This window comes from Neolamprologus brichardi, chromosome 9, assembly GCF_056152115.1.
Source record: "Neolamprologus brichardi isolate AB-2024 chromosome 9, ASM5615211v1, whole genome shotgun sequence".
Taxonomy (NCBI): domain Eukaryota; kingdom Metazoa; phylum Chordata; class Actinopteri; order Cichliformes; family Cichlidae; genus Neolamprologus; species Neolamprologus brichardi.
This window is the reverse complement of record NC_142112.1, coordinates 4,311,070-4,330,456: the sequence shown is the minus strand read 5'-3', so window position 1 is coordinate 4,330,456 and position 19,387 is coordinate 4,311,070. Positions and strand designations below refer to the sequence as shown.

General features: G+C 42.0%; 1 protein-coding gene across 1 annotated transcript; it reads right to left on the bottom strand.

Moving 5' to 3' along the window:
* Positions 1-1,844: 1,844 nt before the first annotated feature.
* Positions 1,845-17,237, bottom strand: LOC102794931 (uncharacterized). Its single transcript, XM_006800886.3, has 7 exons — positions 16,561-17,237; positions 11,274-11,306; positions 8,472-8,627; positions 8,167-8,221; positions 5,928-6,122; positions 4,247-4,324; positions 1,845-3,215 (listed from the first exon to the last, which is right to left on the bottom strand). The coding sequence occupies exons 1-7, from the start codon at positions 16,711-16,713 to the stop codon at positions 3,028-3,030; spliced, it is 858 nt and encodes a 285-aa protein (XP_006800949.2). The 5' UTR covers positions 16,714-17,237; the 3' UTR covers positions 1,845-3,027.
* Positions 17,238-19,387: the final 2,150 nt, after the last annotated feature.

Sequence of the window (19,387 nt, the reverse complement as noted above, 5' to 3'; positions counted from 1 at the left end):
GGCACTGGTCAGAATTTTATTGCTGGGGTTTAAAAACTCAGTTTAACTGTACTCTATCCCCACTCGCAGCAGTCATATGAATCTTGCCAAGTTCATTCTGACAAGTGAAAAATTAAAAATCTTAAACAACAGACTTGTTGGGAAATTGGCTTCCTAAATTGTAAAGCCTTCCAGTCTACAAGTGATAACATGCCTTATCAATCCTAACCACACGTGGAATTGGGAATCTCTGGGAGCCGTTCCCGATGAAAACAAACACCTTGTACAAACGCTGACGGAGATGTTGTGTGAAAAAATAATTACCATATTGTGTCCCAGTACTTGCATTCATTGTTTCACTGATTATTCCTGTATGAGAATGCTCACTGAATTTCGTCTAGAACAGTTAGCAAGGATAAGCTGCATCATGCTAAGTCCGTCTACCTGGATCTGATAAAACTGCCCTATTAGGCTCCATCTTCCCACTCATTTCTGTACACAGCTAAGCAGAGTTGATTTTGTTAACTGTTAGCTTTCAGTTGGGTAAAGAATGGAGAGAATTTGTTAATTAAAAAACACAATAAAAGGAATATTTACATGTTAGCCTGTTAGCATTAAAATGCTATGTTTTGCACTGTATCGCAAAATCATTAACATATAATTGTAAAATGAATTTGTTCACATTGTGATCCCACTGTAGGACGACTAAACATACTTACATTTAAGAAGGATGCCTAATTCAGTTCATTGTTCTGCACTGGGGCTTTTGTAGTGACAAGTAACCAAGCGGCAGCCTGTGAACCCAAACTTGAAGTCCAAACAACTGCTGCTGCTCCAGCTGAGCCTGGGACCAAAGGTTGGTCAGTTCACATATTTATAGATACTCTGCATAATGAGGGTAAGATGTTTTGCTTCATGAGGTCACAGAGACATTTCCTCTTAATGCAGTATTCTGATTGTCTACAGCAGCGGTCCCCAACCCCCGGGCCTCGGACCGGTACCGGTCCGTGAGTCGTTTGGTACCGGGCCGCGAGAGTTGAGGCTCAGGTGTGAAATGTCTGGTTTTCAGGGTTTTTATCGGTTTTCAGCATTATTTTGTTATCGTTTTTATCGTCTACTCGGTTTTCCTGAGTCTTTTCACGTGTGTTATGAATAAAAAAAAAAATTTTTTGGTACCGGTACTAGTTTTATTTTGTTGTATTTATCCGCGACACCTTAAAGGCCGGTCCGTGAAAATATTGTCGGGCATAAACCGGTCTGTGGCGCAAAAAAGGTTGGAGACCGCTGATCTACAGTAAATGTGAGCGTTTTCTCCAAATATGAAGAAATTTAAAAAAGGACATTGAATGCATTGACAAAACCTATTTAAAAATAACATGTATACTGTTTTGCTGTTTGTAAATCGCCTCCGTATCATAACTTTCTGTTCAAACGCTGTTACAGGTGTTTCATTTTTGTAAAAAAAATTCTAAATAGCAACATGTTACCAAATATATTCACTGCTGCAATAATATATCTTTGCACACCACGATATAGACAGTACCCTGTATTAAATCAGTTCTAAATTTTGCTAACACTGTCAAGCACGACTTTCTCATTCTTAGCTTTATCATTAGGAATCGTTTGTTTTTAATTCCCAACTATAAGGGTGCGTTTGAATATTAATATTACTACAGTACTCACTACTCAGGCTCCCGTGAGTCTGAATCATATATCTGTTTTTAGTTTTTGTGTTTTCAGGTTGAAATTAATAAAACTCCACCTTTCCTCCAGTAATTTCAAATTAAAAGGGGGTCTAGTATGTGATGGATTGTGCTCTGTGAGGTGTTTGGACACTGTTAAGATGTATAACAATGTATAAAAAAGCTGTATAATTTATAAGGCAGAATAAATGATTAAAAAAGGAAAGTGAAAGGAGATAATTAATGATTTTAACAGTATTAAAATAGAGAATAGCAGAAACACGATGGATAATGTTGAAGACATGGATGACCTTTTCACTTGCAAGTGGCTTAAGCAGCAATATTACAATTAGAGTTTGTTTTTGAAATAAAATAGACACCTGAAAGAAGAAGAAAGAACTTAATCTAAGCTTCAAATATAAAGGACTTGTTCATTCTGCAGATGAGGTTTTACAGTAATCCGCATGAACACAAAACGAATGCAAAGTGAATACATAATACTGGTAAACAAATATGACAGATTAAAAGCAGTAACAGGTTTCATGAAAACAAAAACATCTGTCACAGCTTTGGATTAGAACAAATTGTGATGCTCTGTGCACAAAACATGACATAAATATGTTTTTCCACCTTTAGTGATTACACGTACTCTGCACCTAAAGGAGGTCAAGATCTTTATCAGTTATGAACCTTTGAACTTTAGCGAACCTCAACATAATCATGTGAAAACGGCGTGTTCCATACAACAGATCCTAATTCATCATGGCGGCAGGTGCTGCACTTTTCACCATTTGCAGATGGCATCATTTCTCAGAGGCAGAGCTGCACAGAAATAACCTCACCGGCTCATCCTCAGTAGAAAAGCAGAGGTTTCCAAGCACAGCATACGAACTGATTCTTTTCTATTTCTTTAATATTTTAATATGCAGTTTATAGTAATTGTGCTTTTCTCACATTAGCCCACGATTTAATTAATACATGTTATACATATTTATTGAGGGTATTAATCATATTTGCCTTCTGTATCATTAACTTAAACAGTAATTCAGGTAAACGAGGAGGTAGACATATTTATTATTATTCAGATTCCTGGCCTTCTTGCCTCTTACACTGACAAAAACAATGCGACTCAGTTGCAGCTCTTTGTGTTCGTCTGACTCAATCAGGATTTAGGATTCACTATTTAAACTTCAGAAGTTTAAAGTATCTCGGACGCTAGCCAGCTTGATCCTCTTTGATCATATTCAGTGATCATGAATCAATGCCCTCCATATCTCTGTTCATACCAGCTCATGAGGTTACAACTGCCTTGGCTGCAGATATCTCTGTCTTAAAGTCAAAAGCAACCTCTCTCACTCCCACGTCATCAGATGTGTGGTCCTTTGCTGTAGTGTTCCCTGAGATTGTAGGTCTGATAGCACATAGAGATGTCACAAACCCCTGGAAGTCCTGGACTACCCCTTTTGCCAGGATCTCCCGGCGGACCCGGTTTGCCTGGGATTCCCTGGTTGCCCGGCTGGCCAATCCCATCAAAGCCACGAGGACCCTGAATCCCTGGATGGAAAAGAAAAGATTGAAATAAGAACCACCTCTGTTCAAGTCAGTTAGATCATAGGTTTACAAAATAATGCAACAAGTCCACAGTGGTATTATGACAGAGTGAGTGGGAACAACAAAAACTCATAAAGTGGTCGACCACATAAAATAAGAGAGCGAGGTCAGCAGATGTGTCATTGTACATGCAGTGAAATCATGGGTGCTCCAACTGTGCAGGAGTAAAACATGTATAAATATAAATAGGTACTGAAGTGCACAGTGTGCAGATGTGAACCTGCAGGTTAGCTCAAGATCACTGTAAAGAGAGCTTCATGGAACTGGTTTGCATGGATGAGCAACTTCATCCAGCCTTACATCACCAAGCACGATGTTAGTGTTAGTGATGCAAACTATGCCGCCACTCAACTCTGGAGCAGTGGAACGGTTTCTCTGGAGTGACAAATCACAGTTTTCCGTCTGGCGAATCAATGGATGAGTCTGAGTTTGGAAGTTGCCAGGAGAGCAGTACTTGTCTGACTGCACTGTGCCATGTGGAACGTTTGGTTTTCAGGAGTTGGGCCTCTTAATTCCAGTGCAAGGAACTGTTAATGCCCACCATAACAAAACATTTTGGACAATTTCATCCTCCCGGCTTTGTGGGAACCGTTTGGGGATGGCCCACTTCCTGTTCCAACATAACTGAGCAGCAGTGAACAAAACAAGATACATAAAGACGTGGAGTCCTGACCTCAGCATGACAGAGCAGAGAGTCAGGCCTTCCAGTCCAACATCAGTGTTCGACCTTATAAACGTACTTAAATGTACATTTATAAGTGTACATAAATGTGCACTCCTAAACTTTGTGGAAAATCTTCCCAGAAGAGTTGAAGCTGTTATAGATGCAATCGGTAGGCCGACACTATATTAAACTCCATCGATTAAGAATGGGATATCATTCAAGTTTATATTCGTGGTATATTTGTGGCATTTATTAAACATCCACACTACTAAGAGCTACTAAGAGTTAATATGTGCACAATTAAACATACCTTGCAGTCCAGGTGGTCCTGGTGGTCCCTGGTCTCCATCTCCTTTTCTGCCTTTCAACCCTCTGGGTCCCATGTCACCTGGAGATATGATAGGTCTGTTTAAAAACTAACATTAGATTCAGACTGAGAGCTTCGGGAACAAAAATGTTTTCTGTAAATTTGAGTTTTGGGGACATTTTACGTCTGTTTTCCATGCAAACAATAACTTCCCATGCTGGAAAAGGTTCAGTGGGTCTCCTAGCAACTACAGGTTGCTAGGAGACTTCCCAGTTTTAAAAAGCTAAACTTTCTGAAATCTTTCCATCATGTTTTGTCCGACATAAAACTAACACAGCATATCAGAAAAACATCATATGAGTCCCATATGGTGGCAGGAGTTTAATGGTCGGGTCGGCTGAATGACTGTGACATGTTGAACCCACAGGTACTGCAGCCAGTTAGGACACTGGCTCAGATGGTGGCCAAGCATCAGCAGCAGGTGGTCGCAAATAAGCGGCAGCTGGACACCCAGGCTAAGTGACAGACTTCATCGCCTCCTGCTCTGGTGGTGCTACACCAAACAGGAAAGCAGATGACCTCCAGTCCTTCCTGGAGGTGTTTCAGGCTATGGCGGTGGGCTGCCTGCCATCACAGGCCCAGAGAGCCCTGGCGTGACAGTATGAGCACAAAAGACAAATTACTCATAGGGCTGAAAGAGTCACACAGTGCACGGTCCATAGTTCCTGTGTATTGACTATCGCAAGGTGAACGAGGTGTCACAGTTTGATCTTTATCCCGAGGTGGCTCTCACATACCGACAACTTGTCACATCCCGAGGCGTCCCATGGGAACGCGAAAGGTGGCCGTTCCCATGATACGCGGCAGATTGTGAATGACATCGAATACAACGACACTCCCGCAGTAATACACGCTCCAGCCATGTATTCCAGCCCTAACCCTAACCTTATCCCTAATCTTAACCATCACCTTAATCGTGTTAGTGTTTTCCAAAACGATTTAAGTAAAATAAACCTACATGTGTAGATTCATTCCAAACAGTTCTCATGTTTCCTCATTTTTCCAAACTCGTAATATAGGAAATGGACTGATTCTTATTCTTTTCTACTCTCCCGGAGTCGTCAAAGTGCTCTATAAAAAAATCTCTGAACTTACTGCTTTTTCTAACTGCATTCACACTCCAATGGACGCATCGGAGAACAACTGGGGGTTAGTATCTTGCACAAGGACACTTGACATGCAGACTGGAGGAGCCAGGGATCGAACCACCAACCTTCCGATCAGTAGGTGACCTGCTCTACGTCATGTCGGGTGGCCAAAAGCGTAATATACTGACGATTCGTCACCTAGCATAAAATATTACGCTTTGGGAGTGAGAACGTTTTTGCCCTTTGTTAAAAGTGCATTTAACAGTGAGGGTACAGTGAACATCAACACATCCAATTTGTTCATCATTGACACTGTTTTGATTTTAACTGTTGATGAAAGCGGTCGTAAATTTTGTCCCATCGCTTCTTTGTGATGCTGTGTTGTTACTTATTGCCTTGTTTTCATCAGAGTGAGGAGCCAGAATGGAGCTTTTTGTCACAGTGGAGCAGATATAACATTGGTGAGAGGAAGCTTTGAGTACAGGCAACAGAAACCTGTCTGAAGGTACTGGTTCATAAACTGTGTCATATCAAACCTTTGAGGCCTGCGGGGCCCTGTATTCCAGGAGGTCCTGGGTAACCAGGAGCGCCATTCCTGCCAGGGTAGCCTGGAGTTCCCATGGAGCCTTTGGGTCCCGGTGCTCCCGGCTCACCTGGAGGACCCTTCACACCCTGGCAGGGTTCACACGGAGAGTGAGGAGTCAGGCTCTGTAGCAATGCTGGCAGCTGGTCTGTAGGGCACAGCCACAACATGAGAAGAATCTGCTTTTGTTACACACTTTAACAATACACTGTATTTTACTATAAGGTGCACTTAAAATCCTTTAACTTTCTCAAAAATCGACCGTCCGCCTTATGTATGAATTCTGGTTGTGCTCACTGACCTCAAACTGATTTTATGCTACACAGCACTCAAAAATCTGTCAAAAATGTTTTAGTGCAACCTTGGTGAGTTACACGCGGAGTAATCCATACTGTGCTTCAACTAGGGCTGCCACAAACGATTATTCTGATAGTCGACTAGTCACCGATTATTTTTGCGATTAGTCGACTAATCAGATCATCATCCATTGGACGTAAAACGTACAGCTTATTGCACCAGCAGCATCTGCTCTTATATAACTATCATTAGCTTACAGCTTTAAGTGTTTAAGGTATGTGCTAACTAAAAATAAAGACAAGATGATAGTTTATTAAATTTTAATGAAATTTGCAGATTGTTTTGGTGGAGTTTCATAAACTCCTTGCTATCTAAAATATAACAGGACACCGGAGTAAATTCTCAAGCATCTCTTTAATCTCAGCCAAACCGATTTACTCAGGAACAAATAAAATACTGAAAAAAACCAAACAATAACATTTTAAGTTATCTAAGTGACTTATATATATTTAACCTGAGTAGTGAAAGTCGGCGGTGGGTTTGAAAACGATTTGAGTCCGGTGTTCTCACGGCTGTAGTGAGCCTAGCCCCCGGCTAGCTGTTGACCTAGTGGGTAACAGAAGTTGGAAACTGAGCTGGGCTGCGCTATGAATTCTGGGACACAGCTTCTTCTTCTTCGGGGTTTAACGGCAGCTGGCATCCTTGTACATGCAGTGCTGCCATCTTCTGTTTCAGTCCGTTATTACACTCTTAAATCCTACTACTTATTCCTGCGTCTTTTGGGATCTTACAAAGCTTCAAACGACGCGTCGACTATTAAATCAGTCGTCGACGATTTTGATAGTCGACGTAATCGTGACTAGTCGACTAATCGTGGCAGCCCTAGCTTCAACATAATGTGTATAAGGACCATAAATGGCACCTGTTAAGAGAAAGGCTTACGAAGCAGATTTCAAACTGAAGGCTGTCGGTCGCGCAGGAGAACACGGGAATAGAGCAGCTGCAGAGAACTCAACATTAATGAATCTATGGTGCAGACGTGGAGGAAGCAAGAAGAATGAGCTGAGTAAAGTTTGACTTATCTGACTGTTTTGTTTTGCTTAATGCGTCTTATAATCTACGGCATGTAATTGCCAGCTTTAGACTCGTAGTTGCAGTTATTCAGTCTTATAATATGAATCTACAGGCCGTCTCTGTATTCTTTAGGTTTGTACTAAAAGCTTAGCCCAAAACAGCAGACAGACAGGACTGTGAGCAGCAGTTAAAAAGCCTGATAGTACAGACAACATAAGACTTTATTCAGACAACGTGCTGAATAGTCTTAATTTTGCATTTTTGAAATGGCCACTACGAGACAAAAAGCCTTTTGACCCTACAGAAGTCAGCAAAATACTGAAATACTAATAATTCAGGTTACACTGAATCCAACATTAAACCAGTTCTGAAACCTTTGGTCGTTGTGAGAGGCAGAAAAGATTATTCAGCTCGTGTCCATGAGTGTATGCTTTCACAGCAACATCCACGCCTCATTTGTCACATCCAGTTTCAAAACACTGACATGGCAACATTGGAAATGTCATCTCAAGGCTTCAGAACAGGACAAACCAGCAGGTGACAGTACAGTATCCATCTTTTATATTATCTATGGGTGGAAAAAGGAGCTGTGAGAAAAAACATTCACGGGATTCTTCTTTACGTCGAAGGCTAAAAACAGGAAGGAGGTGATTTATTACGACTAACACGTTCATTCTGAGTTTAAGACACTTAAACTAGACTGAGCCCATTCGCCAATTTACTGCAACAAGTGGATATGGATGAAAAGCTATTGTGTGAAATGCATGTTTGAGACAACTGCGGCTTTTTGCACCGCAGAGTGAAAACAAACAAATACTTACTACGCAGAACATCAGTGCAGAGCTTTACGAGATGTTCGTCTGAGGGAGGCTTACCCTGGAACACACAATTACACTTTGATTCAGCTGAAGCCGCTCTGGGACTTGGAAAACATGCTGTGGCTCGTGCCTGCAGATTTAGAGGATCTTCTCAGTGCTCAGTTCTCCATCTTCACGTAGCTCACACACACTGACAGCAGTGTCACAGTAACTCCCAACCCTGACCTCTCCAGCTGTGGCAGCAAAGCGTCTTTTTTTATTCTCGCTGCTATGGTTGTTAACATCAGATAAGAAAGAGGCACACTTACAGGTTTGCCAGGATATCCCGGTTGGCCCGGTTGGCCCGGTTGGCCTGGCGACCCCTCCTGTCCGGGAAATCCCCTGGGACCAATGACACCCATGTGGCCCATGTCGCCCTTCTTTCCATCGGGTCCTCTGGGGCCCGTATCACCTGTCACTCCTTTCTGAAGCAGCAACAAAAGAGCACAAAAAAGTCACAAAACAAGTGAAACTGATGCGTATCTGCAGTTACTGACTGCTGAACACTTTGTCTTAACACTCCTAACAACTGCATAAGCAGATAAATAATAAGGCTTGTGGGAAGGTTGTGTAATAGCTAATAACAGCTAATAACAGTGGGATACTGTTACCTGTCAAACACAGGCTTGTCCTCATTCAAAAGCCTTTCTCTTGTAATGTAAGAATTTAAAACATCGTAGCATATCAACATTGGTGTTAGCTCGGCAGTAAGACACTGCAAACTCATCCTCAATCTCCAATCATTTTTGGGGCGTCCATGAGTGACACACTATGGCTGTGTCCCTATTCAGGGTCTGCATGCTTGAAGTACGCATTTTAAGTGCGATTACGTCACCGCCACCCGACGACGGCTGTCCCAATTCGAAGTGTACTTCAAATGCATACTCCAAATGCGCCGTCGATTTCCCCAAATATCAAGCGTGGTCCGGTGCACGCTTCGTGGTCCCATATATCCCACAATTCATAGCGCGGCGGTGGGTGTGGATAATTTTGCCGAAAAATACGGCAGAAGGGAGCGGCCGAAAAGTGAACTGTCAAAAGTAAGTACTGAATATGACGTCACTTATTTATGTGCGAATGTTTAATAACGAAGAACATTAAAACATTGCCGACATGTGGCCGACAGCAAAGTTATGTGACATTAGTGATGTTTGTGCTTTCAGCGTTAACGTGGTTTTACAGCCTCTACATATATACATATGTATATATGTGTATATATATATATATATATATACACATATATACATATATATATATATATATCATAATAATCTGAACTATAATATTGGCCATATTATATTTACATTACCACAGTGAGATGATTTTAGTCTCGTGACCAACATTAGCTAATTGTTATTTACTAACTACTCTTGTAATAACTGTTCAGTACAGAAATGAGGCCCACCAATCATGTTTCACAGTCCTGTGGTTTCAGCCTCAAATACTCAACTAATCAAAGTGATGTCATGACAAAAATTAATGACCAACAAAACATTTTTTTCTCCTTCATTTCTGTCAAACAAAGCTGTATGTAACGTTTCTCGCAGTTAGTATCATGGTTGCTAGGCAACCTGAACAGCACGACGAAGGCTAGTCCATCCCATTTCACAAGCCTCTCACTTCCGCACTTCTCGTACTTATAGACGCTACTTCACTACTTGTAGTGCGCGTACTTCAAGCGTGCAGACCCTGAATTGGGACACAGCCAAGGTCTCTTTTGAGCTGGTGGCTTGACACGGATGATCTGATATCGTCGTGTTGGTGTTGTTCCAGATCATCATGAAAATGTTGTTCCAGGTTCAACATTGCAAGTGACCAATCACATTATTGTGACGTTATTCTTTTGCGCACCAACCCATTCGTGCATTTATGAAATTCCAATGTTGCAAGGACAATATCAATTCTGCTTAGCGTTTATTAAAGGGTTAGGGTCAGGGTCAGGGTCCGTTGATCGGCGGACAAAGGCGGTTTCTCGCAGCTTAAGTACAGTTTTTTGTTTTACGCCGGGTTTTCCCGAAGTCGCAAAAGTATGACATCACAACATTCTGATTGGTCACTTGCAATGTTGATCCTGGAACAACCTTTAGTATGATGATCTGGGAACAACACCAACACGACGATATCAGATCGTGCGGCTTGACACACCTGTTCCAGCAGTAGTGAGGTGGGTATCCCAACTTGCCACATGTACACATAGGATGAGATTTTTTGATTTTTTAACATTCACGGTGCTGTGAGAAGACATTTGAACCAAAACCACAATATTTTGCAGAAGTTAAATAGCACTGGTGCTCTGTCATCCTTCACTCCTCTCTGCCTTGCTCCGTTCAGTCCAATATTGCAGCAGCCGGTCTACGAAATCTTTGATACACCAGTGGCTCTGACAAAAACAGCCTGGGCGTGAAAACATGTTAATACAGCAACTTTCATCCACACGGCTCGGACATACAGCTTTTACCTCAGTCTTCTGCTATCCCAGGGTGTAATAAAACCTTTACAGCTTTCTTAGTTTAGATCAAGTCAGTTGGAAACAATAAAAGCCAAGGCGTGTTCAGCTAGCTAGCTGAAACTGATCGAATCTGGTATTTCAACTGACAAAATTGGTGACAAATACAAATGCTTAGTCAGTCAAGAGAAGGCTGCTGTTGTTGTCGACCTGCAGGTGTGCCACGCATGGGCGAAAGCTTTGGCAGATATAAGTGTAGGGCAATGACAGTCTTAGTAAACAGTGAATAACAGTGAAGCTTTGCGTATCTGCTTTTCTAATGATCAAAAAGCAGATATGTTTTGATGTCCTACAAACGGCAGCGACTGAGGGAAGTTGTATCTCCTTAAATTGTAATTCTGCAGACGGTAGAGTAAGTGTTTGATTTGCAGATGTGTGCATCTTAGGGAAAGAGCGCTTTTGTGATGTATATTTCTGCCCGGGGGCCCAGATTTCCACAGGCCTGAAGGTACGGGCTCTGTAAGTCTTTTATAGCAGCCATGCAGGCTTGACAGGCCTTCTCACTGTGGTGCAGAATAAGACAGAATGGATTATATCTAATACCGCAAAGTCTAATTCGACAAACCTCTCCTTTCCATCCCCTGGGTCCCACTTCGCCCTGACGGAAGAAGAAAAGAGAGTGGGGAGGGAGGGGAGGACGAGAGGAGGGGGAAATAGAGAAAGACAGTTAGAAACTTCTGCTTACATCAAAGACAGTATGTCAGAGAAACCACATGAGCTGCTCTGCATTGCTGATGCAGAACTGCTCTTTTCTGTCAAACCGATGACTTACAAAACATTTTAGATGGTTATTGTAATGCATTTTATGCATTTGCACTTTCTCTTTGTTGTAATGTGATGAAAATGTGGATTTCTTAGCCCCTAAAAACACGATCCAGTGGTAACCACAGATCTATAAAGCTTCTACACTGCTGAGTACTAGGATACAGATCGGTTGGTTGTTCCATTTTCCATGAAATGTTTCCCTTTTTGCTCCGGACTTCCTCTTTCCTGACCAGGTAATTGATTTCAATCATTTTAGGAAAGAAACTCTAAGAAACCTCACTAAAGCCATAATGCCAGGAGCTTACAGCACAATCTGCCAAAGGAACTTTCTCAATCACCCGCACTGCTGATGTAACAGGAAGAAAATCAATGTGAAATTAAGGTCAAAAACCCTACAGACATCACTGCTACTCAAAGACTCGAGAATGCATCCAGCAGTGCGACACTGTTGGTGTTGGGAAATGTTCGTGCATGTTCAGTAGCCGTTTGAGTTTCTGCTCAAACAGCAGCTCTTTGTTGCTTTCTATTCAAGTCACTGTGTGGATGCACTTCACACAGAAACTGAGCTTTGCAGTCAAAGGACTCGCAGCATTTGTGGTTTCAGTTTTACAGAATTCAAGAGTTTCAGTTACCCTTCTTTGTCATTGGTCATCAATCAGTGTCCACGAGTGTTTCATAATTTTTTAGGTTAATAATATAGACCAAACACACAAATCCATAAAGCTAATATGAACAGCCATGCAAGAGCTTGCAGCTTACATTTCTTAGAATAATTAAATTGCCTTCGATTGAATTATTCAATGAATTAATGAATAAACAGCCCATGTCTTGTGTTGTTAAAATTGAGTCCAGACAGAAGGTCTTGTTTTACGTTGGGAATGTTTTTGTAGCATGGATAGAAGTTTAGAAAGACAGGATTGAAAACTGCAAAAAATAAGCCTAACCCAACATCTTTAATTACCCCACATGTTGAGCAATGTAAGATGTTCAGCTCGGGAGACTCAATGTCCACTACAGCAGTTAGTCAGCTCAGCAAACTGAGGTTAATGTGTTCAGGTTCCAGAAATTCTCAGCAGAATTAACCCTGTGGCTATCACGAAAACCACATACACATGCACACACATAAATATTGTGTAATTATTTTCTTTTTTTACACTTTTGTATAATTATGGTTGCAGAAACCACTTCTGTGCATTTGTGTTTTGACTTGAATCAACGCTCTAAACAAAGCTATTGAGAAATCTGACAGATAGCATTATTATTATTATTATTATTATTATTATTATTACTAATGTTTATTTTCTGTTGCAGTAACATCATGTGTGTGTGTGTGTGTGTGTGTGTGTGTGTGTGTGTGTGTGTGTGTAGGGTCTTACTAAAGAATTATAATTATGGATTCCAAGTAAAAAGCCAATGCTGTCAAGAGGGATAAAGGTTTTTAATTTTGCTGCTTTGTTACTTTACCCCATCTCTACGTCTCCAGAGATGGGCAGTAACGCGTTACTTAATTTACTGATTGTAATCTGATTACTTTTTTCAAGTAACGAGTAATGTAAGGGATTACTATTGCAAAAACGGTAATTAGATTACCGTTACTTTCCCGTAGGAACGCTGCGTTACTGCGTTACTAAAACCGTGATTTTTTTGCGAGAATGTCTCATGACAGTGACGTAAGCGAGTGCGACGTTCGTGACAACAGCTGTGTGCAGATCAACAATGGATCATATATCGAGTGCAGAGAGAGTATGAGCGTGCAGCGTTTAAAGCGTGGAAGTACTGACCTTACTTTGAGTTTGATTCCATAAAAAGTGACAAAAACATTAGTGTCCGTTGTGCGTGGGAAGAAAACTTCTTTTTACAGCGAAAAAACCCCTAAACTTCCAAACAAGCACCGAGTAGCTACGACGTAATGGGAAACTCACAGAGAAACTCGCGGATTCTTCCACTGACCGCTGCACACCTGCACCAGGGTAAACCTCCGCCTACCCCACTCCTGCTTTACAGGTGAAAATAGAGCAACAGGACCGCTAGTCTTTGACTTTATTTATTTTCTGCTGTGTTTTACTTGCATCTATTTGAAAGACTGAGTGTAAACACACAAAATATTTTATTTTATGTGCTGGAATGTGCAGAAAATAGGTTTAAATGTTAAACTAATTTCTTCCAGTCAGAGAATGTTGCAGATAATTAAATTTTTGCTTGATGCATAAAGTTAAAAGATTAAAACTAATAAAACAAGTTTTAAAAAGAGACTTTTCCATTTGATTACATTTTGTATGATGATTATGCAGAAAAAGTAGAATTGGGCTGAAAGATCTATCACTTTATCACCTATTCAGGTTGTAAATCGTGTTTTTAAAAAGTAACTAAGTAACTAAGTAATTAATTACTTTGGAAAATAAGTAATCAGTAAAGTAACGGGATTACTTTTTGGGGGAAGTAATCAGTAATTAGTTACTGATTACTTTTTTCAAGTAACTTGACCAACACTGCTGGTCTCTAAAAGCTTCCTCATAGATGCTAGCACTGAATGTGTGCAGTAAACTCCACAGACTGTGTGTGAAAGCTATTGTAGCCACCATGATGCCACCTGTTGGAGCATCAGTGATGGAGTTTTGGACATCACCAGCTAACACTAGCAAGCTAATTTAGCGAGCTGTAGCCATAAAGTGCATGGGTGCAATGCAGACATAATAAGGGTCAGTAACAGACTAATCAGTGACATAGTGTGTTGCACAAGAAACATCCCTTAGGTACCAAAGTGACAGCTTCATCACTTCCTCTTGGGAAACAGAGGCACACCCGCCCTTGTTCCCTCGAACTAAATTTATTTTAGCCAGCAGGAATTAGGAAGTGTGTCTGAAGACAAAAATGTCAAATTCATTTCAGAGGTGACACGCTTGTGATTCACCGCTGATGCATTTAGCCTACAGCGCACATCACATGGAGGCTGGGCTATTCTCGACACTGAGGAATTACAGAGTGTGAACATTAAGCTGCACGCTGAGACATTCATGTGTCTCCAGTGTGGCACGCATAACCACACAGCCGCGGCTCAGTGTGATGCAACATGGCTGCTGCAGCACACACACACACACACCTCCGGGTTTACTGTCAAATCCTTGTCTTGGAACGTGAGGGGCAATGCCTCAGGGATCAATGCCTACTGATAAACACTTCAATTACATAGATTAGGTGGAAACATTCTGATTTTTATGTTTTCTTATTGTGTTTATTGACATTCATTAAAGATGATAATTGCAATGTGCTAGTTCTATTATACTGCCCTGCTTCTCTATTCAGGAACAATCATTCCTCACTGCCAACAGCTTGAAAATACTCCCCAACTTCAATAATTCCACCTATTCAGCACTAGCTGTCATGTCTCTGCAGCTTTCTCGCCTCTCTGATGGATAACGGAGTGTTTCACAATTACATCTAATAGATTTCTTCTTATAGTAAATATCATGTAGAGCTCCGATTGTTTGTTTATTACAAACAGAGTCAGTTCTGCGTTCTTCAGCTCCTGTATCGAGCGAGCTAACACTAGCAGGCCTTCCTCCAGGTCACGATAAGAACAGCAACAAAGTAGCTAAATTATATTTATCTGCTTCAGCTTCCACATGCTGAAGTTGCTCATGTTATTAGTAATACTTCTGCTTTTTCTTCTTTGACAAGTCACAGCTGCCAAAGCGAGTATGTGAACAAGCTATCTTGGTAATTAGTGACTTGTTTACATATACGTCAATATAAATTCACACGTTATTTTTGCTCGTGTGTTTTAAAAGATATATTTGTACATGTCGTTCTACATCTGCGGAGCATTTTACACAGAAACAAATGAACCTGAGAGAAAATAGCTGCTAACGGAGCAACGAGAGGTTCCTCCATGTATGACTGATGTTATCAGACATAGATAAAATATCATTAATTTGACCTCTCTGAGCAAATCACTCATGGCGTTATTAGACTGAGCTGTAAAATGTGTCTTTTTATTGCACTTCCAGCAGTCCCAGAGCTGCTGTCTGTCTCTCTAATCTTCACCTTCAGATTCGTTCGCCCGTTCACGCCATCGAAACCTGTAAACTGACCATTGATTTTCAGTTAAACGTCTGTATTTCAGCCTATTCTGACACGGCGTCTCCTCTGGGCCCTCCTCGCTGTTGCCAAGAATCTGAACCGTGGGACTGTGATCCTCAATAATGTGGATCTTAGCTTGAGCCTGAACAACGAAGCTGGCTGGGGCTTTGCCACGAGGGCCCCTGGAGTTTGTCTCCAGGGTCCCTTATCAAGGCATATTAACTCAGCTTAGTCACCTCTCTCTGAGTGGCTGCTGAATATGTGTTTCCAGACTAGATTTTATGATTCTTTGTGTAAAGCACTGTTGCTGTTTCACTCCCCTCTTTTTTCTTTTCTGTGTTTTTAATGAGTTTGATCACAAATCCATATAACACTGCTCTTACAGAGGCTTTTTAAGGTGCTTTATAAGATCACAATCAGGCAGGAAGTTTACATCAACTCACGACGAGCATGAATGTTGTGATGATTCTCAGTCTCGCCCACTGTTGTGGTCTCTGACGCAGTATTTAGAGTTTGGTGGCTTGTTGGTGGCCAAATCAAACAATTCAAAAATCCAAAAACAATTTCAAACCTTTGCACTCAATTGTTGTTTTCAGCAGCCACTAAGCATGTATGCTGTGCAATCACTCCACCGTTTGAACAGTTCAAAGAAAGCCTACAGTCACATTCATGATGGATGTGTGTAAACGTTTGACTTGATCTGTAAGGACTGTAAAGGGCTCCAGTTTATTAGCTACAGATAGCTAAAGAAAAGAAATTCTAACAAGATACTGGTTTGGTCAAATTTCATCAATTCTCTATTTTTCCCCAACCTAAACTAGTTTAAAGTAACCTCATGATGTGAGCCCAAATTAGCTCCGTGTAAGTCCCATCCCTGTGTCCTTGTGGGGACATTTGGTTCAAGTAACTGTGCACACACACACACAGGAAACACACATTTTGAACACAGCGTTTGAAAACATACGCTCCGCTGCCACCCAGTGGAAGCAGAAGGACTCTACACTCACCGGCACGCCGGGACTCCCCAGATCCCCGTCTCTGCCTCGCTCCCCCTGCAAAAGAGATACCTCATCATTGACTGGAGGATAGTGTGAATTTGTTTGCATGTGTGTGGGGCTGAATGTGTGGATGCACTGGTGTGTGTCTGTCAATGTCTTCATTTTATATGTGTGTGTGTGTGTGAGAGAGGGGCGGGGGGAGTGGAGAAAAGGTCATGATTACCACTAGCAGCCAATAAGGGAAAGCCAGAGTGAGAAGGGATAAGAATTGGCTGCTGGTGACCTTTAACAAACCTGACTTTTTTATCTCGTTTGTGTGGTTTTCCAACCACATCCTGCAGCAGAGGAAGCACCCAGAGGAGCTTTCTCTGTTCCTCTGGGCCATCACTCTGTCTGTCTGCCATTAGTGCATGGAAAAGCAACCAGTGCAGACAACAGTGGCTGCAGCAAAGCTGAGGTTTTACATTAAAGATCAGCTTACGTTAGACGTCTTTGGCCTCTTACGCTTGCTCTAAGAAACTGGTGCTACTTAAATATACTACATACTCACTGCAGTCTAATGCAGTCATATTAGTGAAGTAATCGCTTGAATAGTTGCTGCAAACATCTTTGTCCGCTGTGTCATCCTGTCAGAACAGGGTGTTCAAAATGTTCTTATTAAAATTAGAAGAACTGAGGAAAATCAGTTAAAGCCTGTATCAGAGAACAATCAGTACTCATGATATTTAAAAAAGTGAAAATTAGTTAATAAGCAAAAGCTCTGCTGTTGCTTGATTCAACTGCTTCAGCTCAACAAAGAACTGTCAGGGGTATTGTCTTAACAAGTGTAGCGCTCGAAACATTAGTATAATGTCAAATATATCATCTGTACCACTGTATCTGATTTTCCTGCAGGTTCAAAATGAATTAAATTAGATGATGTCCACCTCTCTAAACCTCTGATGTCCACCTCTGTAAACCTCTGATGTCCACCTGTGTAAACCTTTGATGTCCACCTCTGTAAACCTCTGTTGTCCACCTGTGTAAACCTCTGATGTCCACCTGTGTAAACCTCTGATGTCCACCTCTGTAAACCTCTGATGTCCACCTCTGTAAACCTCTGTTGTCCACCTGTGTAAACCTCTGATGTCCACCTCTGTAAACCTCTGATGTCCACCTCTGTAAACCTCTGTTGTCCACCTGTGTAAACCTCTGATGTCCACCTCTCTAAACCTCTGATGTCCACCTCTCTAAACCTCTGATGTCCACCTGTGTAAACCTCTGATGTCCACCTGTGTAAACCTCTGATGTCCACCTGTGTAAACCTCTGTTGTCCACCTGTGTAAACTTCTGATGTCCACCTGTGTAAACCTCTGATGTCCACCTCTCTAAACCTCTGTTGTCCACCTGTGTAAACGTCTGATGTCCACCTGTGTAAACCTCTGATGTCCACCTGTGTAAACCTCTGATGTCCACCTCTCTAAACCTCTGTTGTCCACCTGTGTAAACTTCTGATGTCCACCTGTGTAAACCTCTGATGTCCACCTGTGTAAACCTCTGATGTCCACCTCTCTAAACCTCTGTTGTCCACCTGTGTAAACTTCTGATGTCCACCTGTGTAAACCTCTGATGTCCACCCGTGTAAACCTCTGATGTCCACCTCTGTAAACCTCTGTTGTCCACCTGTGTAAACCTCTGATGTCCACCTGTGTAAACCTCTGTTGTCCACCTGTGTAAACCTCTGATGTCCACCTGTGTAAACCTCTGTTGTCCACCTGTGTAAACTTCTGATGTCCACCTCTCTAAACCTCTGATGTCCACCTGTGTAAACCTCTGATGTCCACCTGTGTAAACCTCTGTTGTCCACCTGTGTAAACCTCTGATGTCCACCTCTGTAAACTTCTGATGTCCACCTGTGTAAACCTTTGATGTCCACCTCTCTAAACCTCTGATGTCCACCTGTGTAAACCTCTGATGTCCACATGTGTAAACCTCCGATGTCCACCTCTGTAAACTTCTGATGTCCACCTGTGTAAACCTTTGATGTCCACCTCTCTAAACCTCTGATGTCCACCTGTGTAAACCTCCGATGTCCACCTCTGTAAACTTCTGATGTCCACCTGTGTAAACCTCTGATGTCCACCTGTGTAAACCTCTGATGTCCACCTGTGTAAACCTCTGTTGTCCACCTGTGTAAACCTCCGATGTCCACCTCTGTAAACTTCTGATGTCCACCTGTGTAAACCTTTGATGTCCACCTCTCTAAACCTCTGATGTCCACCTGTGTAAACCTTTGATGTCCACCTCTCTAAACCTCTGATGTCCACCTGTGTAAACCTCCGATGTCCACCTCTGTAAACTTCTGATGTCCACCCATGTAAACCTCTGATGTCCACCTCTGTAAACCTCCGATGTCCACCTCTGTAAACTTCTGATGTCCACCCGTGTAAACCTCTGATGTCCACCCGTGTAAACCTTTGATGTCCACCTCTGTAAACTTCTGATGTCCACCTGTGTAAACCTCTGATGTCCACCTCTGTAAACCTCCGATGTCCACCCGTGTAAACCTTTGATGTCCACCTCTGTAAACTTCTGATGTCCACCCGTGTAAACCTTTGATGTCCACCTCTGTAAACTTCTGATGTCCACCCATGTAAACCTCTGATGTCCACCTCTGTAAACCTCCGATGTCCACCTCTGTAAACTTCTGATGTCCACCCGTGTAAACCTCCGATGTCCACCCGTGTAAACCTCTGATGTCCACCTCTGTAAACCTCCGATGTCCACCTGTGTAAACCTCTGATGTCCACCTCTGTAAACCTCTGATGTCCACCTCTGTAAACCTCCGATGTCCACC